The 27,603-nt window shown below is 50.3% G+C and overlaps 2 protein-coding genes across 4 annotated transcripts in view; one reads left to right on the top strand and one right to left on the bottom strand.

The window, feature by feature from the left end:
* SNX17 (sorting nexin 17) overlaps positions 1 to 1,442 on the bottom strand; it is a 31,446-nt gene extending 30,004 nt beyond the window's left edge. Inside the window, exon 1 of one of the 3 annotated variants that reach the window (XM_072132152.1) lies at positions 1,302 to 1,442. Coding sequence is in view for 1 of the 3 variants with exons in the window: in XM_072132150.1 (XP_071988251.1) it covers positions 1,146 to 1,148 (3 nt within the window). In the remaining 2 variants the exon portion in view is untranslated. The other 2 variants (XM_072132151.1, XM_072132150.1) reach the window with 2 other exon arrangements.
* Positions 1,443 to 14,341: 12,899 nt separating this feature from the next.
* On the top strand, positions 14,342 to 15,362 carry LOC140110297 (taste receptor type 2 member 7-like; the record flags this gene model as incomplete). Its single annotated transcript, XM_072132149.1, has 2 exons — positions 14,342 to 14,980; positions 15,291 to 15,362. Coding segments are annotated over exons 1-2 (711 nt in total), but the record flags the coding sequence as incomplete, so codon positions are not given.
* Between the last annotated feature and the right edge of the window lie 12,241 nt (positions 15,363 to 27,603).

The following is a 27,603-nucleotide window of genomic DNA, read 5'->3' as shown; positions in this document are numbered from 1 at the left end:
TGATGTATAATACACACCATGAGAGACAGCCAGGACTAAGAGACCGCACCCTGATGTATAATACACACCATGAGAGACAGCCAGGACTAAGAGACCGCACCCTGATGTATAATACACACCATGAGAGACAGCCAGGACTAAGAGACTGCACCCTGATGTATAATACACACCATGAGAGACAGCCGGGACTAAGAGACCGCACCCTGATGTATAATACACACCATGAGAGACAGCCGGGACTAAGAGACCGCACCCTGATGTATAATACACACCATGAGAGACAGCCAGGACTAAGAGACCGCACCCTGATGTATAATACACACCATGAGAGAGACAGCCGGGACTAAGAGACCGCACCCTGATGTATAATACACACCACGAGAGACAGCCAGGACTAAGAGACCGCACCCTGATGTATAATACACACCATGAGAGACAGCCGGGACTAAGAGACCGCACCCTGATGTATAATACACACCATGAGAGACAGCCGGGACTAAGAGACCGCACCCTGATGTATAATACACACCATGAGAGACAGCCAGGACTAAGAGACCGCACCCTGATGTATAATACACACCATGAGAGACAGCCAGGACTAAGAGACCGCACCCTGATGTATAATACACACCATGAGAGACAGCCAGGACTAAGAGACCGCACCCTGATGTATAATACACACCATGAGAGACAGCCAGGACTAAGAGACCGCACCCTGATGTATAATACACACCATGAGAGACAGCCAGGACTAAGAGACCGCACCCTGATGTATAATACACACCATGAGAGACAGCCGGGACCAAGAGACTGCACCCTGATGTATAATACACACCATGAGAGACAGCCGGGACTAAGAGACTGCACCCTGATGTATAATACACACCATGAGAGACAGCCAGGACTAAGAGACTGCACCCTGATGTATAATACACACCATGAGAGACAGCCAGGACTAAGAGACCGCACCCTGATGTATAATACACACCATGAGAGACAGCCAGGACTAAGAGACCGCACCCTGATGTATAATACACACCATGAGAGAGACAGCCAGGACTAAGAGACCGCACCCTGATGTATAATACACACCATGAGAGAGACAGCCAGGACTAAGAGACTGCACCCTGATGTATAATACACACCATGAGAGAGACAGCCGGGACTAAGAGACCGCACACAGAGAGTGACGGTCCGGAGAGACCATCGTATAGAGACAGTTATTCAGTGACAGTCGTCAGGAAGGAGACAGTTTGCTGTAGAGAGAGGGAGGAGACGGTCAGTACCGGGGGAGGAGTCACCTGGAGCCGCCGCTGTCTCTCCCGATATTCGCCTCCGGGATCTCCGCCCAGCAATAACTCCCGCCCGACACTTCCGGCTCCGGGGCCGCACTAATAACTGCCCGACTGCAACACACCAAGTGCTATGTGTTCCGCACCGGGGGAGGGTAATACAGGGGACACACAGGGGGAGGAGGAGAGTAATACAGGGTACACACAGGAGGTGGAGGAGGGTAATACAGGGGACACACAGGAGGTGGAGGAGGGTAATACAGGGGACACACAGGGGGAGGAGGAGGGTAATACAGGGTACACACAGGAGGTGGAGGAGGGTAATACAGGGGACACACAGGAGGTGGAGGAGGGTAATACAGGGGACACACAGGAGGTGGAGGAGGGTAATACAGGGTACACACAGGGGGAGGAGGAGGGTAATACAGGGACACACAGGGGGAGGAGGGTAATACAGGGGACACACAGGGGGAGGAGGAGTGTAATACAGGGGACACACAGGAGGTGGAGGACGGTAATACAGGGGACACACAGGAGGTGGAGGAGGGTAATACAGGGGACACACAGGAGGTGGAGGAGGACGGTAATACAGGGGACACACAGGAGGTGGAGGAGGGTAATACAGGGGACAGACAGGAGGTGGAGGAGGGTAAAACAGGGGACACACAGGGGGAGGAGGAGGGTAATACAGGGGACACACAGGGGGAGGAGGGTAATACAGGGGACACACAGGGGGAGGAGTGTAATACAGGGGACACACAGGAGGTGGAGGAGGGTAATACAGGGGACACACAGGAGGGGTAGGAGGGTAATACAGGGGACACACAGGGGGTGGAGGAGGGTAATACAGGGGACACACAGGAGGTGGAGGAGGGTAATACAGGGACACACAGGAGGTGGAGGAGGGTAATACAGGGGACACACAGGAGGTGGAGGAGGGTAATACAGGGACACACAGGAGGTGGAGGAGGGTAATACAGGTGACACACAGGGGGAGGAGGAGGGTAATACAGGGGACACACAGGAGGTGGAGGAGGGTAATACAGGGGACACACAGGAGGTGGAGGAGGGTAATACATGGTACACACAGGGGGAGGAGGAGGGTAATACAGGGACACACAGGAGGTGGAGGAGGGTAATACAGGGGACACACAGGAGGTGGAGGAGGAGGGTAATACAGGGACACACAGGAGGTGGAGGAGGGTAATACAGGGGGCACACAGGAGGTGGAGGAGGGTAATACAGGGTACACACAGGGGGAGGAGGAGGGTAATACAGGGGACACACAGGAGGTGGAGGAGGGTAATACAGGGGACACACAGGAGGTGGAGGAGGACGGTAATACAGGGGACACACAGGAGGTGGAGGAGGGTAATACAGGGGACAGACAGGAGGTGGAGGAGGGTAATACAGGGTACACACAGGGGAGGAGGAGGGTAATACAGGGGACACACAGGAGGTGGAGGAGGGTAATACAGGGGACACACAGGAGGTGGAGGAGGAGGGTAATACATGGGACACACAGGGGGAGGAGGGTAATACAGGGGACACACAGGAGGTGGAGGAGGGTAATACAGGGGACACACAGGGGGAGGAGGGTAATACAGGGGACACACAGGAGGTGGAGGAGTGTAATATAGGGGACACACAGGGGGAGGAGGAGGGTAATACAGGGCACACACAGGAGGTGGAGTAGGGTAATATAGGGGACACACAGGGGGAGGAGGAGGGTAATACAGGGGACACACAGGGGGAGGAGGGTAATACAGGGGACACACAGGGGGAGGAGGAGGGTAATACATGGGACACACAGGGGGAGGAGGGTAATACAGGGGACACACAGGAGCTGGAGGAGGGTAATACAGGGGACACACAGGGTGAGGAGGGTAATACAGGGGACACACAGGAGGTGGAGGAGGGTAATACAGGGACACACAGAGGGAGGAGGAGGGTAATACAGGGGACATACAGGGGGAGGAGGGTAATACAGGGGACACACAGGGTGAGGAGGGTAATACAGGGACACACAGGGGGAGGAGGGTAATACAGGGACACACAGGGGGAGGAGGGTAATACAGGGACACACAGGGGGAGGAGGAGGGTAATACAGGGTACACACAGGGTGAGGAGGGTAATACAGGGACACACAGGGGGAGGAGGGTAATACAGGGACACACAGGGGGAGGAGGAGGGTAATACAGGGGACACACAGGAGGTGGAGGACGGTAAAACAGGGGACACACAGGGGGAGGAGGAGGGTAATACAGGGGACACATAGGGGGAGGAGGGTAATACAGGGGACACACAGGGGGAGGAGTGTAATACAGGGGACACACAGGAGGTGGAGGAGGGTAATACAGGGGACACACAGGGGGAGGAGGAGGGTAATACAGGGGACACACAGGAGGAGGAGGAGGGTAATACAGGGGACACACAGGAGGTGGAGGAGGGTAATACAGGGGACACACAGGGGGAGGAGGAGGGTAATACAGGGGACACACAGGAGGTGGAGGAGGGTAATACAGGGGACACACAGGAGATGGAGGAGGGTAATACAGGGGACACACAGGGAGAGGAGGACGGTAATACAGGGGACACACAGGTAGAGGAGGAGGGTAATACAGGGGACACACAGGAGGTGGAGGAGGGTAATACAGGGACACACAGGAGGTGGAGGAGGGTAATACAGGGTACACACAGGGGGAGGAGGGTAATACAGGGTACACACAGGGGGAGGAGGGTAATACAGGGGACACACAGGAGGTGGAGGAGGGTAATACAGGCAACATACAGGGGGAGGAGGAGGGTAATACAGGGGGCACACAGGAGGAGGAGAGTAATACAGGGAACACACAGGGGGATAGGAGGGTAATACAGGGGGCGCACAGGAGGAGAGTAATACAGGGGACACACAGGGGGAGGAGGAGGGTAATACAAGGGGCACACAGGAGGAGGAGGGTAATACAGGGGACACAGGAGGTGGAGGAGGAGGGTAATACAGGGAACACACAGGGGGATAGGAGGGTAATACAGGGGACACACAGGAGGAGGAGGTAATACAGGGGACACACAGGAGGTGGAGGAGGGTAATACAGGGAACACACAGGGGGATAGGAGGGTAATACAGGGGACACACAGGAGGAGGAGGTAATACAGGGGACACACAGGAGGTAGAGGAGGGTAATACAGGGGACACACAGGGGGAGGAGGAGGGTAATACCGGGGACACACAGGAGGAGGAGGGTAATACAGGGGACACACAGGGGGAGGAGGGTAATACAGGGGACACGCAGGGTGAGGAGGGTAATACAGGGGACACACAGGAGGTGGAGGAGGTAATACAGGGGACACACAGGGGGAGGAGGAGAGTAATACAGTGTACACACAGGGGGAGGAGGGTAATACAGGGGACACACAGGGCGAGGAGGAGGGTAATACAGGGGACACACAGGGCGAGGAGGAGGGTAATACAGGGGACACACAGGGCGAGGAGGAGGGTAATACAGGGGACACACAGGGCAAGGAGGAGGGTAATACAGGGGACACACAGGAGGAGGAGGAGGTTAATACAGGGGACACACAGGAGGAGGAGGAGGGTAATACAGGGGACACACAGGAGGTGGAGGAGGGTAATACAGGGGACACACAGGAGGAGGAGGAGGGTAATACAGGAGACACACAGGAGGTGGAGGAGGGTAATACAGGGGACACACAGGAGATGGAGGAGGGTAATACAGGGGACACACAGGAGATGGAGGAGGGTAATACAGGGGACACACAGGGGGAGGAGGAGGGTAATACAGGGTACACACAGGGAGAGGAGGAGGGTAATACAGGGGACACACAGGGAGAGGAGGACGGTAATACAGGGGACACACAGGGAGAGGAGGAGGGTAATACAGGGGACACACAGGAGGTAGAGGAGGGTAATACAGGGGACACACAGGAGGTGGAGGAGGGTAATACAGGCAACATACAGGGGGAGGAGGAGGGTAATACAGGGGGCACACAGGAGGAGGAGAGTAATACAGGGAACACACAGGGGGATAGGAGGGTAATACAGGGGGCGCACAGGAGGAGAGTAATACAGGGGACACAGCAGGAGGAGAGTAATACAGGGGACACACAGGGGGAGGAGGAGGGTAATACAAGGGGCACACAGGAGGAGGAGGGTAATACAGGGGACACAGGAGGTGGAGGAGGAGGGTAATACAGGGAACACACAGGGGGATAGGAGGGTAATACAGGGGACACACAGGAGGAGGAGGTAATACAGGGGACACACAGGAGGTGGAGGAGGGTAATACAGGGAACACACAGGGGGATAGGAGGGTAATACAGGGGACACACAGGAGGAGGAGGTAATACAGGGGACACACAGGAGGTAGAGGAGGGTAATACAGGGGACACACAGGGGGAGGAGGAGGGTAATACCGGGGACACACAGGAGGAGGAGGGTAATACAGGGGACACACAGGGGGAGGAGGGTAATACAGGGGACACGCAGGGTGAGGAGGGTAATACAGGGGACACACAGGAGGTGGAGGAGGTAATACAGGGGACACACAGGGGGAGGAGGAGAGTAATACAGTGTACACACAGGGGGAGGAGGGTAATACAGGGGACACACAGGGCGAGGAGGAGGGTAATACAGGGGACACACAGGGCGAGGAGGAGGGTAATACAGGGGACACACAGGGCGAGGAGGAGGGTAATACAGGGGACACACAGGGCAAGGAGGAGGGTAATATAGGGGACACACAGGGGGAGGAGGAGGTTAATACAGGGGACACACAGGAGGAGGAGGAGGGTAATACAGGGGACACACAGGAGGTGGAGGAGGGTAATACAGGGGACACACAGGAGGAGGAGGAGGGTAATACAGGAGACACACAGGAGGTGGAGGAGGGTAATACAGGAGACACACAGGAGGTGGAGGAGGGTAATACAGGGTACACACAGGAGGTGGAGGAGGGTAATACAGGAGACACACAGGAGGTGGAGGAGGAGGGTAATACAGGGAACACACAGGGGGAGGAGGGTAATACAGGGGACACACAGGGGGAGGAGGAGGGTAATACAGGGAACACACAGGGGGAGGAGGGTAATATAGGGGACACACAGGAGGTGGAGGAGGGTAATACAGGGGACACACAGGGGGAGGAGGAGGGTAATACCGGAGACACACAGGAGGTGGAGGAGGGTAATACAGGGGACACACAGGGGGAGGGAGGAGGCACAAAAAATATCCTTTTGGGAATTAAAGAGGACATGTCACCCTAAAAAAATGCACTAAGAGCAATTAATCTAGGAGACTCAACACATGTGGATGTAGTTTTAAACAGAGAAATACAAACTCATTGAGGGACAAAGATGGACATTAAATCAGTTAGGACAGAAAAACAGACACTTGTAATACAAAGGTAATCACCAGATATAATCCATTGAAGAAAGTGAGACTGGACTCAAAGACAGAGTAGATGGGTGAAAGATGTATTCAGCAATCCCAGATATATATATATATATATTGTGAGACACTGAAGGGGTTAACTGTGGGTGGGCGGTATGTTTCCCCTAGGTTTTGCTATTATGCAAGGCCTTAGTGCTGAGGTTGGGTGTCCAGCACCTTGGACACAGGTGATGGGAGCAGCCCAATCAGTCTGCATAAAGCCGCTGAGCAGAGCTGAGAGTGTGGTCTCTCTGAGTGGAGGTTGGAGAGCACACAGCCCTGACCTCTGTGCCTGGAGCAACAAAAGTGTTTTTGTTAGTGGTGAGTCAGAGAACCATTGTTTAGTTAGCACCCTGACGGGTAGGTTATTATTTTGTTTTTGATGCCTGAATGTGAAGGCTGTTTTATTTTTCCTGCTGAAATAAACACAGGCTAGACCTGTTTTGGACTGTACTTTTGTGTCACTGTCGTGAACTGCATCACAGTACCCCGCTACCACGGTCTCTATTGGGCCAAATCCTTCGGATTGCGGGCAGTTCAAAAAGACACACACCTGAAAGGCTTGATACATCGGGCAACATTGCATGGCCTGGGTGAAAACAGCAGGAAAATTGCAGGATAAAGATGGAGGACTTTATTAAATACCTGCAAGAGGAGGCCAGAGCTAATCGGCAGCAGCAGCAGGCCATGCTCCAGCAACAGGAGGAGAGGTCCTGTCAGCACCAAGCCATGTTCCAGCTGATGATGGAAAAGTTTTCTGGCATTATGGCGGCATCGCAGGCGATGGCTACGGAGGGGGTCCCATACTGGTTTGCAAGGGTACCCGGTTGTCCAGCGTTCCGCACAGGCTGCAGTACAAAAGGCTTTACAAAAAATGACGATCGACGACGTGGAGGCGTATCTCACTGTGTTCGAGCGAGTAGCTGAGCGAGAGGGGTTACCAGCTGAGCAGTGGGCAGATGTCCTGGCACCGTTCCTGACAGGCGAAGGCTTACTACGACCTGAGTGAAACGGAGGCCCGTGAGTACCCCCAGCTAAAGGCGGAGATTCTGGCTCGTCTTGGGGTCACCGTTCAAGTTCGTTCCAGCCGGGTCCACCAGTGGGCATACTCAGAAAAACTACCCCCACGCTCCCAAATGCATGACCTGATCCATCTTGTCCGGAAGTGGCTACAACCAGAGGACTGCACCCCAGCACAGATGGTAGAGAGAGTGGTTCTCGACAAGTTCACCCGTTCTCTGCCCTCTCGGCTCCAGCGGTGGGTTGGACAGGTCGGTCCCACAAAAGATGAGGAACTCGTGTCCCTAGTAGAGAGATATCGGGCTACGGAGGACCTTCTACTTACCTCTCCCACACGAAGCAGTGCCAGTGACAGGGTCACCAAACCATCTGGTAAGACTGCTACTGCGGAAAAGGGGAGACATGTCAGGTTGGGAGGGGGTTCATTGGGGGACGTGGATACCCAGAAACCCAGTGAGGCTCGGGACAGAGGTCATGGCCGTATCCAGTGCTGGCGGTGCCATGAAATGGGCCATATTGCTGCCAACTGTCCACTGTCAGTGGAGCCAATGGACTGCAATCAGACCCGGCGAGTGTCACTGTTTGCCCGGCCGGTTCCGGCAGCCGAGTCAGTCACGGATGCAGAATCCCAAGTGTACATGGTCACAATCGGTGGTCACACAGTGGAAGCCTTGCTAGACTCAGGGAGTCTGGTCACCCTGGTGCGGGGAACTTTGGTTGATCCTGGACTATACAGTGGGCGGAGAGTGGGAGTGTTGTGTATACATGGGGACACTCGCGAATATCCCACTGCTGTCATCAACCTACATACCCCTTGTGGTACTATTGCCCATGAAGTGGGGGTGGTGGGGACACTGTTTCATGAGGCTATTATCGGCAGAGACTTACCGGTGTTTTGGGACCTCTGGAGACGAAGACCCACCTCAGGTGCTGTTGCAGATAATAGACATCAGGTATGTCCGGCCTTGGCCCCTGAACCCTTTGAGGCCGATGTACCCACACCAGCAGTAGGGGTGACCCCATGTGATGAATTCTCTCCCCTAGAGGTCCTAGCTGGTGAGGTCGAGGGCCACGAGGAGGTGGACGACATGCCGAACCTTGAGGTTTCCCGTGAGAATTTTGGGGCTGCACAGCTACAGGACCCTGCCTTATTTAAAGCACGGGAGAATGTTAAGGTGATAAATGGGGTACACCAAATACCAGGGGCTGACAAAATATACCCCCGAATGGTGATTGTTGGGGAACTGTTGTACAGGGTTGACCAGGTACGGGGTGAGGAGGTTGAGCAACTTGTAGTACCCCAATCTCACCGTAGGCTGGTGCTAGAGTTGGCACATAAACATGTGCTGGGAGGGCACTTAGGTGCTGAGAAGACCCGAGAGAGGATCCTGCAGAGATTTTTCTGGCCCGGGGTGTGGGAGGAGGTAAACCGGTATTGTAGCTCCTACCCTGAGTGCCAACTTACTGCCCCGGGGTCCCACTTCTGGAGTACCGTTACCAATCATAGAGGTACCGTTTGAACGGGTTGCAATGGATTTGGTTGGCCCCATAGTCAAGTCCACAAGGGGGCACCAGTACATCCTGGTTATCCTGGACTATGCTACGCGGTATCCGGAGGCGATCCCGTTAAGGAACACCTCCTCCAAAAACATTGCTAGGGAGCTGTTCCAGGTATTCTCCCGTACAGGCCTCCCCAAGGAAATCTTGACTGACCAGGGTACCCCATTCATGTCTAGGGTAATGAAGGAGATGTGTAAGTTACTCCAGGTTAAACAGCTCCGCACCTCTGTATATCATCCTCAGACAGATGGCCTGGTCGAGAGGTTTAACAAGACCTTGAAGGGGATGCTAAAGAGGGTGGTCAGCAGGGATGGGAAGGACTGGGATTGTTTGTTGCCTTATTTAATGTTCGCCATACGTGAAGTTCCCCAGCCCTCCACGGGTTTCTCAACCTTTGAGCTGTTATATGGCCGTTCCCCACGTGGGCTTTTGGATGTAGCTAAGGAGACCTGGGAACAGGAGAGGACCCCCCACCGTAGTGTGATAGAACACGTCTCCCTTATGCAGGACCGCATAGCGGCGGTAATGCCCCAGGTAAAGTAGCACATGACAAGGGCACAAGAGGCCCAGTCTAGGGTCTACAATAGGTCAGCCAGACTCAGGACCTTTAACCCAGGCGACAGAGTGCTAGTTCTGGTGCCCACCGTTGAGAGTAAGTTCTTGGCAAAATGGCAAGGTCCATATGAGGTCATGGAGAAATGGGGGAGGTAAACTACAAGGTATCTCAGCCGGGGAGGAGGAAACCCGAACAGATATACCACGTGAACCTCCTAAAGCCATGGAGGGAAAGAGAGTCCCTGATGGCCGTGGGAGTAGAAAAAGCGTCTGTCCCCAAGAAGGTGACACCGGAGGTAGGTGTACCCGATGCCAAGGTGCCTGAAGTACAGATCTCGGAGTCCCTCTCCAGGGCCCAGATTCAGGAAGCGAAGGAGTTTGTGCTCCGAAACGTTGATGTGTTCTCTATGTTACCGGGACATACTTCAGTCATCAAGCATGACATCATAACCGAACCCCACATCCGGGTACACCAAAAACCCTACCAGGTCCCTGAAGCGCGCCAGCTTGCCATATCCGAAGAAGTCAGCCAGATGTTAGACCTGGGGGTTATCGAGGAGTCTAAAAGTGACTGGTCGAGTCCTTTTGTGTTGATTCCCAAACCTGATGGTTCCCTACGGTTCTGCAATGACTGTGAGTTGACGAGTTGATAGAACGACTTGGACAGGCTAGGTTCTTCTGCACCCTTGACCTGACGAAAGGGTATTGGCAGGTACCCCTTACTGACAGGGCTAGAGAGAAGACAGCTTTTGTTACTCCTGATGGGCTATTTCAGTATGTGGTACTCCCCTTTGGGCTACATGGGGCTCCCGCCACATTCCAGAGGTTAATGGATCTCGTGCTAAAACCTCACCTGGATGACATCATAGTTTATAGTAACGATTGGGAGAGTCATCTAGCCAAGGTGCAAGCAGTGGTAGACTCCCTGAGGGCAGCAGGGTTGACAGCGAACCCCCAAAAATGTGCACTGAGTCTGGAAGAGGCCCGTTACCTGGGGTACCATATTGGGCGAGGTGTCATCAAACCCCAAGTAAATAAAGTGGAGGCGATCCAGCAGTGGCCCCGACCTATGAGCAAGAAGCAAGTGAGGGCTTTTCTAGGCATAGTGGGCTATTATCGACGGTTTATTCCAGATTTTGCTACCATAGCGGCACCCCTGACTGACCTGACCAAGGGTAGCAGGGCGGTGATGGTAAAGTGGAGTGAAGAGGCTGAGGGGGCGGTTTTTGTGCGAGGGACCGGTACTGATCACCCCTAACTTCACCAAGACCTTTATTGTGCAGACTGATGCTTCTGACGTGGGCTTAGGGGCTGTCCTGTCCCAAGTAGTGGAGGGTGAGGAACATCCCGTGACATTCCTGAGCCGCAAGCTCACACCTCCGGAGAAGAACTATAGTATAGTTGAGAGGGAGTGCTTGGCGATAACATGGGCTCTGGAATCCCTGAGGTATTACTTGGTAGGGCGACAGTTTACACTAGTGACCGATCACTCTCCCCTCACCTGGATGAGTCAGGCCAAAGAGAGGAACGCCAGGGTCACAAGGTGGTTCCTAATGTTGCAGAATTTCAAATTCACGGTAGAGCATCGAGCGGGAAAGCTGCATGGGAATGCCGATTCCCTGTCTCGTACCCACTGTCTGATGGCCAAAAGTGTTCGCCCCCACAGGGTCAAACAGAGGGGGAGGGTATGTGAGACACTGAAGGGGTTAACTGTGGATGGGCGGTATGTTTCCCCTAGGTTCTGCTATTATGCAAGGCCTTAGTGCTGAGGTGGTGTTGTCCAGCACCTTGGACACAGGTGGTGGGAACAGCCCAATCAGCCTGCATAAAGCCGCTCAGCAGAGCTGAGAGTGTGCTCTCTCTGGAAGGAGGCTGGAGAGCACACAGCCCTGACCTCTGTGCCTGGAGCAACAAAAGTGTTTTTGTTAGTGAGATAGCACCCTGACTGGTAGGATATTATTTTGTTTTTGATGCCTGAATGTGAAGGCTGTTTATTTTGTTCCTGCTGAAATAAACACAGGCTAGACCTGTTTTGGACTGTACTTTTGTGTCACTGTCGTGAACTGCATCGCAGCACCCCGCTACCACGGTCTCTACTGGGCCAAATCCTCCACAATATATACATTCACCGGCCACTTTATCAGGTACACCATGCAAGTAACAGGTTGGACCCCTTTTGCCTTCAGAACTGCCTCAATTCTTCGTGGCATAGATTCAACAAGGTGCTGGAAGCATTCCTCAGAGATTTTGGTCCATATTGACATGATGGCATCACACAGTTGCCGCAGATTTGTCGGCTGCACATCCATGATGCGAATCTCCCGTTCCACCACATCCCAAAGATGCTCTATTGGATTGAGATCTGGTGACTGTGGAGGCCATTTGTGTCCAGTGACCTCATTGTCATGTTCAAGAAACCAGTCTGAGATGATTCCAGCTTTATGACATGGCGCATTATCCTGCTGAAAGTAGCCATCAGATGTTACAGGGTACATTGTGCTCATAAAGGGATGGACATGGTCAGCAGCAATACTCAGGTAGGCTGTGGCGTTGTACCAAGGGGCCCAAAGACACCATGACACCACCAGCCTGAGCCGCTGATACAAGGCAGGATGGATCCATGCTTTCATGTTGTTGTACCAAATTCTGACCCTACCATCCGAATGTCGCAGCAGAAATCGAGACTCATCAGACCAGGCAACGTTTTTCCAATCTTCTACTGTCCAATTTCGATGAGCTTGTGCAAATTGTAGCCTCAGTTTTCTGTTCTTAGCTGAAAGGAGTGGCACCCGGTGTGGTCTTCTGCTGCTGTAGCCCATCTACCTCAAAGTTGGACGTACTGTGCGTTCAGAGATGCTCTTCTGCCTACCTTGGGTGTAACGGGTGGCGATTTGAGTCACTGTTGCCTTTCTATCAGCTCGAACCAGTTTGCCCATTCTCCTCTGACCTCTGGCATCAACAAGGCATTTCCGCCCACAGAACTGCCGCTCACTGGATGTTTTTTCTTTTTCGGACCATTCTCTGTAAACCCTAGAGATGGTTGTGCGTGAAAATCCCAGTAGATCAGCAGTTTCTGAAATACTCAGACCAGCCCTTCTGGCACCAACAACCATGCCACGTTCAAAGGCCACAAATCACCTTTCTGCCCCATACTGATGCTCGGGAGAACTGCAGGAGATTGTCTTGACCATGTCTACATGCCTAAATGCACTGCCGCCGTGTGATTGGCTGATTAGAAATTAGGTGTTAACGAGCAGTTGGACAGGTGTACCTAATAAAGTGGCCAATGAGTGTACATAGAAGAGAAGAGTCTGGTATTATATCCACTCAACTGCAGTCCCATACTTATAATATTATTATACTTGTCAGAATATTATTAAACTTCTTTTAACATTTCCCACCACTGCGGCAGCAACAACTCCCCCGATTCTTTGAACACCTCAATTGGAAGTCCACCAATCCCTGGTACTTTATCATTGCCTGCTCCAGCTTTTCTAAAGAAAATGGCTCCTCCATCATCTCCCTCGCCCTCGCACTCAGTGTAGGCATGGTAGGAAGGTACTAAACGCCTCTAGAATACCTTTCGTGTCCACGACTGCCCCTGCCCGTCCCTTTTGCCAGCAGCTTCTCTTTTTATTTCCCCTCGACACAGAACTGGCCATGTCCCCTATCAGTGAAACTTTCAGCCCTCTCAGTGGGCACCATATTGAAGTCTTCCATTATTATCCAAGGCAATTCTGCCTATTTTCCCTCAAAGGGACGCTAGAATATGGTGGTGGAATGTGCACCACCACCAAGACACAATCCCATCAGTGTATTACCACATATCACCGCTCTGGATCCGGAGGGAAGGAATAACACGAAAAGGGAACCAATTTTGTAATCAACAGACTCACCCCCCTTGAATATGTAGTATGGAATACATGGTGGCTGTGGCCAATCCCGCCCTATGCACCAGTCACAAGTGAGTCTCCTGTATCCCTATCCCTGGAGCTGCTTGGCCCTTTTCTTAGCATGGCCCTAGCCCCTAGACATTCCAGGACAAACATTTCAATGTGTTTCCATCGGGTGCCAGTTGCTGGCCGTGTCGCTGCTGTTCCTGGGGTGTGCACCTTCTTGTCTCCTGTCCCCATGCTGGTCAGGTACCTTGCGTCTTACTCCATTAGCCACAAGGCCATGGCCCCATGTGACTACATGTCTTGTAACTACATGGCAAACCTCCAGCATTACCAACCTATTTTGCTTATGCTCTCTGAATGCCTAGAGATGGTATCAGAATGTCCTGTCCTGGATCTTCTGTAATATACGATTTCCATAAATGATGGTGAATATTTCCATCCTCTTCATCTCACTGGATTCAGTGTCTGGTGTTGTGCTCCGGCACCCGATAGCGTTCAGCCATTAGTAGTATCATGTAGCATATAAATAACACAGAACACCAAGAACTTCTATACGGCGGAGGGAGATGGATCCTTTCAGGACAACCCTCATACTTACCAGCTACGTGACCTTGATCGTCTCACTCCCAGGAAATATCTTTATCATTGTCAAGAATGTTCTGGATTTGTGGAAGAACAGAAGACTTCTCCTGAGTGACTGGCTCATGCTGGGCTTCAGCTTCTTCAGCTTTCTCCAGGTGTGTAATGAAGGCTTTGTGCTGTACCTGGACCTTTATCATCTGCCCAGCAATATCCATGTGTTTATGTACCTGAACATGTGCACCTTATGGTTCTCTGCCCTCCTTAGTCTCCATTTCTGTCTGAAGATTGTTCAGATCAACCACTGGTTGTACATTTGCCTTCAGAGAAGATTTCCTGAGCTGTTCCCTTGGATTATTGTGGGGTTTCTCCTAGGATTCCTCATCCTGAACCTTTATTCTACGATAGATCCAAAGGCGGAGTGTTCATCAAACACGACTTCTAGTGTTGTGTCCATAAGATGTTCCTGGTTAAAACTGATCTTCCTGACAAGTTGTTTCTTGTTCACGTTTCTCTGCTCGTTGTCGGCATTGACCATCCTAATCTCTCTGATGAAACACGTGAGGAGGATCCAGGATAACACAGAAGGCTCCGGATCTCCGAGCATGAAGGCTCATATCCGTGCGGTCAGGACGGTCACCACTTTACTGGCTGCTAGTATTTGTACATCCACTATAGTGCCGATCCTGGTCTGGAGTGATGGCACATGGCCATTTCTGTGTGTCATATTGTACTTAATATGTTATACTCTTACTTCTTATTTTTTTATAAAGGGAACCAAAAAGCTGAATGAGACCCTGTCACAGATACTGGGGCGATGTTACTAAGTTGGGGGTAACAGTCAGTAATAGGCATCGCTTATTCCACAGAGAAGAACATACACTTCCCACAGAAAGTCATGGATAATTGTCTCAGTGATGGATATTCCCTCCACAGGTCATTGAGGTCCTGGACTACAGAGTTACTTCCCTCTATATGGCGACTCCTAAAGTTCTCAAAGGGATTCTGGTCTGTGAAAAGTGCAGGCCCCTCCATGTGACATCCCCAATCTCCAGCTGTGTTCCCTAATGATGTAACCACCATGACATTGTCCTCCATGAAGATGACATTAGTTCTGTATGGACACCTGCACACACTGTAACAAAAGCTTCTCATAGTGATCTCATTGACGTCTCTGACATGGCGGCCATCATTTCTACTCAGCGTGAATCAAATTTCATTAGTAAACAGAGAAGAGGTCGCTGGCCCATACAAAATGAAGAAGCCTGAGCCTGGTGGTGAGGTCTGGTACTGCAGCAGCAGCGTTCCCCAAGCACCGGGCCGCAGCCAAAGAGGTCAGCGTGGGGCTCAGGTGACTCTTTTGATGTATCTTTGGTGTGGTAGGTATTTGTTGTCTATCTCCCATGTGTGTGTACATGATATCTTCATGTTGTCATTAATATCATCATATGTGGATGTTGCCACTGTGCAAAATATTACATACAATTGTAACCCACGCTGTCTAGTGCCGGGGTACATCTCCCCTGGGCACAGGTTTCTATTAACTCGTATGTACCTGTTGTCATGGTTGTAAAAATGTTTTGTCTACAATAAAACTATTAACATTTGATTATATTTCTTTTTGTGGAACTCTCTTTTGGTTTAAATAGTGTTCATGTGTTCCATTGATATTACTCAGTTTCAAATTGCGTATATTTCTAGCAAAAAGCTTTCTTGGTTTGGTTCCTCTATACTCCTGTATACTCCTCTATACACCTGTATACTCCTCTATACTACTATACACACCTGTATACTCCTCTATACTACTATACACACCTGTATACTCCTCTATCCACCTGTATACTCCTCTATACTACTATACACACCTGTATACTCCTCTATCCACCTGTATACTCCTCTATACTACTATACACACCTGTATACTACTATACACACCTGTATACTACTATACACACCTGTATACTCCTCTATACTCCTCTATACACCTGTATACTCCTCTATACTACTCTACACACCTGTATACTCCTCTATACTACTATACACACCTGTATACTCCTCTATACTACTATACACACCTGTATACTCCTCTATACTACTATACACACCTGTATACTCCTCTATACACCTGTGTACTCCTCTATACTACTATACACACCTGTATACTCCTCTATCCACCTGTATACTCCTCTATCCACCTGTATACTTCTCTATACACCTGTATACGCCTCTATCCACCTGTATACTCCTCTATACACCTGTATACGCCTCTATCCACCTGTATACTCCTCTATCCACCTGTATACTTCTCTATCCACCTATATACTCCTCTATACACCTGTATACTTCTCTATCCACCTGTATACTTCTCTATCCACCTGTATACTCCTCTATACACCTGTATACTCCTCTATACTACTATACACACCTGTATACTCCTCTATCCACCTGTATACTCCTCTATCCACCTGTATACTCCTATACACACCTGTATACTTCTCTATCCACCTGTATACTCCTCTATACACCTGTATACTCCTCTATACTACTATACACACCTGTATACTTCTCTATCCACCTGTATACTTCTCTATCCACCTGTATACTCCTCTATACACCTGTATACTTCTCTATCCACCTGTATACTTCTCTATCCACCTGTATACTCCTCTATACACCTGTATACTCCTCTATACTACTATACACACCTGTATACTCCTCTATCCACCTGTATACTCCTCTATCCACCTGTATACTCCTATACACACCTGTATACTCCTCTATACACCTGTATACTCCTCTATACACCTGTATACTCCTCTATCCACCTGTATACTTCTCTATACACCTGTATACGCCTCTATCCACCTGTATACTCCTCTATACACCTGTATACGCCTCTATCCACCTGTATACTCCTCTATCCACCTGTATACTTCTCTATCCACCTGTATACTTCTCTATACACCTGTATACTTCTCTATCCACCTGTATACTCCTCTATACACCTGTATACTTCTCTATCCACCTGTATACTTCTCTATCCACCTGTATACTCCTCTATACACCTGTATACTCCTCTATACACCTGTATACTCCTCTATACTACTATACACACCTGTATACTCCTCTATCCACCTGTATACTCCTCTATCCACCTGTATACTCCTATACACACCTGTATACTTCTCTATCCACCTGTATACTTCTCTATCCACCTGTATACTCCTCTATACACCTGTATACTCCTCTATCCACCTGTATACTTCTCTATCCACCTGTATACTCCTCTATACACCTGTATACTCCTCTATACTACTATACACACCTGTATACTCCTCTATCCACCTGTATACTCCTATACACACCTGTATACTTCTCTATCCACCTGTATACTTCTCTATCCACCTGTATACTCCTCTATACACCTGTATACTTCTCTATCCACCTGTATACTTCTCTATCCACCTGTATACTCCTCTATCCACCTGTATACTCCTCTATACACCTGTATACTTCTCTATCCACCTGTATACTTCTCTATCCACCTGTATACTCCTCTATACACCTGTATACTCCTCTATACTACTATACACACCTGTATACTTCTCTATCCACCTGTATACTTCTCTATCCACCTGTATACTCCTCTATACACCTGTATACTTCTCTATCCACCTGTATACTTCTCTATCCACCTGTATACTCCTCTATACACCTGTATACTCCTCTATACTACTATACACACCTGTATACTCCTCTATCCACCTGTATACTCCTCTATACACCTGTATACTCCTATACACACCTGTATACTCCTCTATACACCTGTATACTCCTCTATACTACTATACACACCTGTATACTCCTCTATACTACTATACACACCTGTATACTCCTCTATACTACTATACACACCTGTATACTCCTCTATACTACTATACACACCTGTATACTCCTCTATACACCTGTATACTCCTCTATACTACTATACACACCTGTATACTCCTCTATCCACCTGTATACTCCTCTATACTACTATACACACCTGTATACTCCTCTATCCACCTGTATACTCCTCTATACTGCTGTATACTCCTCTATACTACTATACACACCTGTATACTCCTCTATACACCTGTATACTCCTCTATACTACTATACACACCTGTATACTACTACTATACACACCTGTATACTTCTCTATCCACCTGTATACTCCTCTATACACCTGTATACTCCTCTATACTACTATACACACCTGTATACTCCTCTATACACCTGTATACTCCTCTATACACCTGTATACTCCTCTATACTACTATACACACCTGTATACTCCTCTACACTACTATACACACCTGTATACTCCTCTATACACCTGTATACTCCTCTATACTACTATACACACACCTGTATACTCCTCTATACACCTGTATACTCCTCTATAAACCTGTATACTTCTCTATCCACCTGTATACTCCTCTATACACCTGTATACTCCTCTATACTACTATACACACCTGTATACTCCTCTATACACCTGTATACTCCTCTATACACCTGTATACTCCTCTGTACTACTATACACACCTGTATACTCCTCTATACACCTGTATACTCCTCTATACTACTATACACACCTGTATACTCCTCTATACACCTGTATACTCCTCTATACTACTATACACACCTGTATACTCCTCTATAAACCTGTATACTCCTCTATACTCCTGTATACTTCTCTATCCCCCTGTATACTTCTCTATCCACCTGTATACGCCTCTATCCACCTGTATACGCCTCTATCCACCTGTATACGCCTCTATCCACCTGTATACTCCTCTATACACCTGTATACTCCTCTATACTACTATACACACCTGTATACTCCTCTATAAACCTGTATACTCCTTTATCCACCTGTATACTCCCCTATACACCTGTATACTCCCCTATACACCTGTATACTCCTCTATCCACCTGTATACTCCTCTATACACCTGTATACTCCTCTATACACCTGTATACTCCTCTATCCACCTTTATACTCCTCTATCCACCTGTATACTCCCCTATACACCTGTATACTCCTCTATCCACCTGTATACTCCTCTATACACCTTTATACTCCTCTATCCACCTGTATACTTCTCTATCCACCTGTATAATCCTCTATACACCTGCATACTCCTCTATACACATGTATACTCCCCTATACACCTGTATACTCCCCTATACACCTGTATACTCCCCTATACACCTGTATACTCCTCTATACACCTGTATACAGCCAGCTGTATACTTCCCTATACACCTGTATATTCCCCTATACTCCTGTATACTCCTCTATACACCTGTATACTCCCCTATACACCTGTATACTCCTCTATCCACCTGTATACTTCTCTATCCACCTGTATACTCCTCTATACACCTGTATACTCCTCTATACTACTGTACACACCTGTATACTCCTCTATACACACCTGTATACTCCTCTATACTACTATACACACCTGTATACTCCTCTATACATCTGTATACTCCTCTATACTACTATACACACCTGTATACTCCTCTATACACCTGTATTCTCCTCTATACTACTATACACACCTGTATACTCCTCTATACACCTGTATACTCCTCTATACACCTGTATACTCCTCTATACTACTATACACACCTGTATACTCCTCTATACACCTGTATACTCCTCTATCCACCTGTATACTCCTCTATACACCTGTATACTCCTCTATACTACTATACACACCTGTATACTCCTCTATACACCTTTATACTCCTCTATACTACTATACACACCTGTATACTCCTCTATACACCTGTATACTCCTCTATACTACTATACACACCTGTATACTCCTCTATAAACCTGTATACTCCTTTATCCACCTGTATACTCCCCTATACACCTGTATACTCCTCTATACTACTATACACACCTGTATACTCCTCTATAAACCTGTATACTCCTCTATCCACCTGTATACTCCTCTATCCACCTGTATAATCCTCTATACACCTGCATACTCCTCTATAAACCTGTATACTCCTCTATACACCTGTATACTCCCCTATACACCTGTATACTCCTCTATACACCTGTATACTCCTCTATACACCTGTATACTCCTCTATCCACCTGTATACTCCTCTATACACCTGTATACTCCTCTATACACCTGTATACTCCCCTATACACCTGTATACTCCCCTATACACCTGTATACTCCCCTATACACCTGTATACTCCTCTATACACCTGTATACAGACACCTGTATACTTCCCTATACACCTGTATATTCCCCTATACTCCTGTATACTCCTCTATCCACCTGTATACTTCTCTATCCACCTGTATACTCCTCTATACACCTGTATACTCCTCTATACTACTATACACACCTGTATACTCCTCTATACACCTGTATACTCCTCTATACACCTGTATACTCCTCTATCCACCTGTATACTCCTCTATCCACCTGTATACTTCTCTATCCACCTGTATACTTCTCTATCCACCTGTATACTCCTCTGTACACCTGTATACTCCTCTATACTACTATACACACCTGTATACTCCTCTATACACCTGTATACTCCTCTATCCACCTTTATACTCCTCTATACACCTTTATACAGCCACCTGTATACCTTCCTATAGACCTGTATACTCCCCTATACGCCTGTATACTCCCCTATACGCCTGTATACTCCTCTATCCACCTGTATACTTCTCTATCCACCTGTATACTTCTATATACACCTGTATACTCCTCTATACTACTATACACACCTGTATACTCCTATACACACCTGTATACTCCTCTATACACCTGTATACGCCTATATCCACCTGTATACGCCTATATCCACCTGTATACGCCTCTATCCACCTGTATACTCCTCTATACTACTATACACACCTGTATACTCCTCTATACACCTGTATACTCCTCTATAAACCTGTATACTCCTCTATAAACCTGTATACTCCTTTATCCACCTGTATACTCCTCTATACACCTGTATACTCCTCTATACACCTGTATACTCCTCTATACACCTGTATTCTCCCCTATACACCTGTATACTCCTCTATCCACCTGTATACGCCTCTATCCACCTGTATACGCCTCTATCCACCTGTATACGCCTCTATCCACCTGTATACGCCTCTATCCACCTGTATACGCCTCTATCCACCTGTATACTCCTCTATACACCTGTATACTCCCCTATACACCTGTATACTCCCCTATACACCTGTATACTCCCCTATACACCTGTATACTCCTCTATACACCTGTATACTCCCCTATACACCTGTATACAGCCAACTGTATACTCCCCTATACACCTGTATACTCCCTTATACAACTGTATACAGCCATCTGTATACTCCTCTATCCACCTGTATCCTCCTATACACACCTGTATACTCCTCTATTCACCTGTATACTCCCTGTAAACTGTATGCAGCCACCTGTATACTCCTCTATACACATGTATACTCCCCTTTACACTGCATACAGCCACCTGTATACTCATCTATACACCTGTACACTCCTGTATACTCCTATACACACCTGTATACTCCTATACACACCTGTATACTCCTCTATCCACCTGTACACTCCTATACACACCTGAATACTCCTCTATCCACCTGTATACTCCTATACACACCTGTATACTCCTCTATCCACCTGTATACTCCCCTATACACCTGTATACTCCCCTATACACCTGTAAGTAGTATACTCCTCTATACACCTGTATACTCCCCTATACAACTGTATACAGCCATCTGTATACTTCCCTATACACCTGTATACTCCTCTATACACCTGTATACTCCCTTATACACCTGTATACTCCTCTATAAACCTGTATACTCCCCTATACACCTGTATTCTCCCCTATACACCTGTATACTCCCCTATACACCTGTATACTCCTCTATCCACCTTTATACTCCCATATACACCTGTATACTCCCATATACACCTGTATACAGCCACCTGTATACTTTCCTATACACCTGTATACTCCCCTATCCACCTGTATACTTCTCTATCCACCTGTATACTCCTCTATACACCTGTATACTCCTCTATACTACTATACACACCTGTATACTCATCTATAAACCTGTATACTCCTCTATAAACCTGTATACTCCTTTATCCACCTGTATACTCTTCTATACACCTGTATACTCCTCTATACACCTGTATACTCCCCTATACACCTGTATACTCCCCTATACACCTGTATACAGCCACCTGTATACTTCCCTATACACCTGTATTCTCCCCTATACACCTGTATACTCCCCTATACACCTGTATACTCCCCTATACAACTGTATACAGCCATCTGTATACTCCTCTATCCACCTGTATACTCCTATACACACCTGTATACTCCTCTATTCACCTGTATACTCCCCGTAAACTGTATGCAGCCACCTGTATACTCCTCTATACACATGTACACTCCCCCATACACCTGTATACTCCCCGTACACTGTATACAGCCACCTGTATACTCCTCTATACACCTGTATACTCCTCTATACTCCTATACACACCTGTATACTCCTCTATCCACCTGTACACTCCTATACACACCTGAATACTCCTCTATCCACCTGTATACTCCTATACACACCTTTATACTCCTCTATCCACCTGTATACTTCTATACACACCTGTATACTCCTCTATCTACCTGTATACTCCTCTATCCACCTGTATACTCCCCTATACACCTGTATACTCCCCTATACACCTGTATTCTCCCCTATACACCTGTATACTCCCCTATACACCTGTATACTCCCCTATACACCTGTATGTAGCCACCTGTATACTCCTCTATACACCTGTATACTCCCCTATACACCTGTATACTCCCCTATACAACTGTATACAGCCATCTGTATACTTCCCTATACACCTGTATACTCCTCTATACACCTGTATACTCCCCTATACACCTGTATACTCCCCTATACACCTGTATACTCCCCTATACACCTGTATACGCCTCTATACACCTGTATACGCCTCTATACACCTGTATACTCCCCTATACACCTGTATATTCCTCTATACACCTGTATACAGCCACCTGTATACTTCCCTATACACCTGTATTCTCCCCTATACACCTGTATACTCCTCTATACACCTGTATACTCCCCTATACACCTGTATACTCCCCTATACACCTGTATACTCCCCTATACACCTGTATACTCCCCTATACACCTGTATACTCCTCTATACACCTGTATACTCCTCTATACACCTGTATACAGCCACCTGTATACTTCCCTATATACCTGTATTCTCCCCTATCCACCTGTATACTCCTCTATCCACCTGTATACTCCTCTATCCACCTGTATACTCCTCTATCCACCTGTATACTCCTCTATACACCTCTATACACCTCTATACTCCTCTATTTACCTGTATACTCCCCGTACACTGTATACAGCCACCTGTATACTCCTCTATACACATGTACACTCCCCCATACACCTGTATACACCTCTATACACCTGTATACTCCCCGTACACTGTATACAGCCACCTGTATACTCCTCTATACACATGTATACTCCCCTTTACACTGTATACAGCCAACTGTATACTCCTCTATACACCTGTACACTCCTCTTAACTCCTATACACACCTGTATACTCCTATACACAGCTGTATACTCCTATACACAGCTGTATACTCCTCTATCCACCTGTATTCTCCTCTCTCCACCTGTATACTCCTATACACACCTGCATACTCCTCTATCCACTTGTATACTCCTCTATACACCTGTATACTCCACTATACACCTGTATACTCCTCTATACACCTGTATACTCCCCTATACACCTGTATATAGCCTCCTGTATACTCCTCTACACACCTGTGTACTCCTCTCTCCACCTGTATACGCCTCTATACACCTGTATTCTCCCCTATACACCTGTGTACTCCTCTATCCACCTGTATACTCCTCTATCCACCTGTATACTCCTCTATACAACTGTATTCTCCCCTATACAACTGTATACTCCTCTATCCACCTGTATACTCCCCTATACAACTGTATACTCCTCTATACACCTGTATACTCCTATACACACCTGTATACTCCTCTATACACCTGTATACTCCCCGTACTCTGTATACAGCCACCTGTATACTCCTATATACATCTGTATACTCCCCTATACACTGTATACAGCCACCTGTATACTCCTCTATACACATGTATACTCCTATACACACCTATATACTCCTCTATACACCTGTACACTCCTTTACACACCTGTATACTCCTCTATCCACCTGTATACTCCTCTATCCACCTGTATACTTCCCCTGTACACCCCCCCGTGCACCTGTACACCCCCCCGTGCACCTGTACACCCCCCCGTGCACCTGTACACCCCCCCGTGCACCTGTACACCCCCCCGTGCACCTGTACACCCCCCCGTGCACCTGTATACTACAATATTACAATACAGTGGAGCTTTGCGACGCCGCCATGTTTCCAGAGATCGTCCACATAAAGTTGATGATGTCTCCGGAAATATGGCGCCTCAGGGCAGACACAGTCTGAACAGCTGACGTGTCACTGCAGCCTCAGGGGGCGTAAGACGGGACTTTATTGCGCATGCGCCATTGCTAGGCTGCCTGGTAATCGCACATGCGTAATGATGGAATTTAAGAGTCCGCGCATGCGCGATCATTGTGTCCGGTGTCAAATCCTGCAGATACCAAAACCGGGGAAGTTGGAATGTAACGAGAGCGGTGAGAGAGGGGGAGGGGAGAGGAGGCCGGGGACACAGGAGAAAGGAGGCCGGGTACACGGGGGAGAGGAGGCCGGGTACACGGGGGAGAGGAGGCCGGGTACACGGGGGAGAGGAGGCCGGGTACACAGGAGAGGAGGCCGGGTACACAGGAGGGGAGAGGAGGCCGGGTACACGGGGGAGAGGAGGCCGGGTACACAGGAGAGGAGGCCGGGTACACAGGAGGGGAGAGGAGGCCGGGTACACGGGGGAGAGGAGGCCGGGGACACAGGAGAAAGGAGGCCGGGTACACGGGGGAGAGGAGGCCGGGGACACAGGGGAGAGGAGGCCGGGGACACAGGAGAGGAGAGGAGGCCGGGGACACAGGAGAGGAGAGGAGGCCGGGGACACAGGAGAGGAGAGGAGGCCGGGGACACAGGAGAGGAGAGGAGGCCGGGGACACAGGAGGGGAGAGGAGGCCGGGGACACAGGAGAGGAGGCCGGGGACACAGGAGAGGAGGCCGGGGACACAGGAGAGGAGGCCGGGGACACAGGAGAGGAGGCCGGGGACACAGGAGAGGAGGCCGGGGACACAGGAGAGGAGGCCGGGGACACAGGAGAGGAGGCCGGGGACACAGGAGAGGAGAGGAGGCCGGGGACACAGGAGAGGAGAGGAGGCCGGGGACACAGGAGGAGAGAGGAGGCCGGGTACACGGGAGGAGGCCGGGGACACAGGAGAGGAGAGGAGGCCGGGGACACAGGAGAGGAGAGGAGGCCGGGTACACAGGGGAGAGGAGGCCGGGTACACGGGGGAGAGGAGGCCGGGTACACGAGAGGAGAGGAGGCCGGGGACACAGGAGAGGAGGCCGGGGACACAGGAGAGGAGAGGAGGCCGGGGACACAGGAGAGGAGGCCGGGTACACAGGAGAGGAGAGGAGGCAGGGTACACAGGAGGAGAGAGGAGGCCGGGTACACGGGGAGGAGGCCGGGGACACAGGAGAGGAGAGGAGGCCGGGTACACAGGGGAGAGGAGGCCGGGGACACAGGAGAGGAGAGGAGGCCGGGTACACAGGAGGGGAGAGGAGGCCGGGTACACAGGAGGGAAGAGGAGGCCGGGTACACAGGAGGGGAGAGGAGGCCGGGGACACAGGAGGGGAGAGGAGGCCGGGGACACGGGGGAGAGGAGAGGAGAGGAGGCCGGGGACACGGGGGAGAGGAGAGGAGAGGAGGCCGGGGACACGGGGGAGAGGAGAGGAGGCCGGGGACACGGGGGAGAGGAGAGGAGGCCGGGGACACGGGGGAGAGGAGAGGAGAGGAGGCCGGGGACACGGGGGAGAGGAGAGGAGAGGAGGCCGGGGACACGGGGGAGAGGAGAGGAGAGGAGGCCGGGGACACGGGGGAGAGGAGAGGAGAGGAGGCCGGGGACACGGGGGAGAGGAGAGGAGAGGAGGCCGGGGACACGGGGGAGAGGAGAGGAGGCCGGGACACGGGGGAGAGGAGAGGAGGCCGGGGACACGGGGGAGAGGAGAGGAGAGGAGGCCGGGGACACGGGGGAGAGGAGAGGAGAGGAGGCCGGGGACACGGGGGAGAGGAGAGGAGAGGAGGCCGGGGACACGGGGGAGAGGAGAGGAGAGGAGGCCGGGGACACGGGGGAGAGGAGAGGAGAGGAGGCCGGGGACACGGGGGAGAGGAGAGGAGAGGAGGCCGGGGACACGGGGGAGAGGAGAGGAGAGGAGGCCGGGGACACGGGGGAGAGGAGAGGAGAGGAGGCCGGGGACACGGGGAGAGGAGAGGAGAGGAGGCCGGGGACACGGGGAGAGGGAGAGGAGAGGAGGCCGGGGACACGGGGGAGAGGAGAGGAGAGGAGGCCGGGGACACGGGGGAGAGGAGAGGAGAGGAGGCCGGGGACACGGGGGAGAGGAGAGGAGAGGAGGCCGGGGACACGGGGGAGAGGAGAGGAGAGGAGGCCGGGGACACGGGGGAGAGGAGAGGAGAGGAGGCCGGGGACACGGGGGAGAGGAGAGGAGAGGAGGCCGGGGACACGGGGGAGAGGAGAGGAGAGGAGGCCGGGGACACGGGGGAGAGGAGAGGAGAGGAGGCCGGGGACACGGGGGAGAGGAGAGGAGAGGAGGCCGGGGACACGGGGGAGAGGAGAGGAGAGGAGGCCGGGGACACGGGGAGAGGAGAGGAGAGGAGGCCGGGGACACGGGGGAGAGGAGAGGAGAGGAGGCCGGGGACACGGGGGAGAGGAGAGGAGAGGAGGCCGGGGACACGGGGGAGAGGAGAGGAGAGGAGGCCGGGGACACGGGGGAGAGGAGAGGAGAGGAGGCCGGGGACACGGGGGAGAGGAGAGGAGAGGAGGCCGGGGACACGGGGAGAGGAGAGGAGAGGAGGCCGGGGGACACGGGGG

The sequence above is a fragment of the Engystomops pustulosus genome, unplaced genomic scaffold, assembly GCF_040894005.1.
Source record: "Engystomops pustulosus unplaced genomic scaffold, aEngPut4.maternal MAT_SCAFFOLD_243, whole genome shotgun sequence".
In the NCBI taxonomy this organism is placed as follows: Eukaryota; Metazoa; Chordata; class Amphibia; order Anura; family Leptodactylidae; genus Engystomops; species Engystomops pustulosus.
Note: the sequence above shows the minus strand (reverse complement) of the source record. Positions and strands in the feature narration are given on the sequence as shown.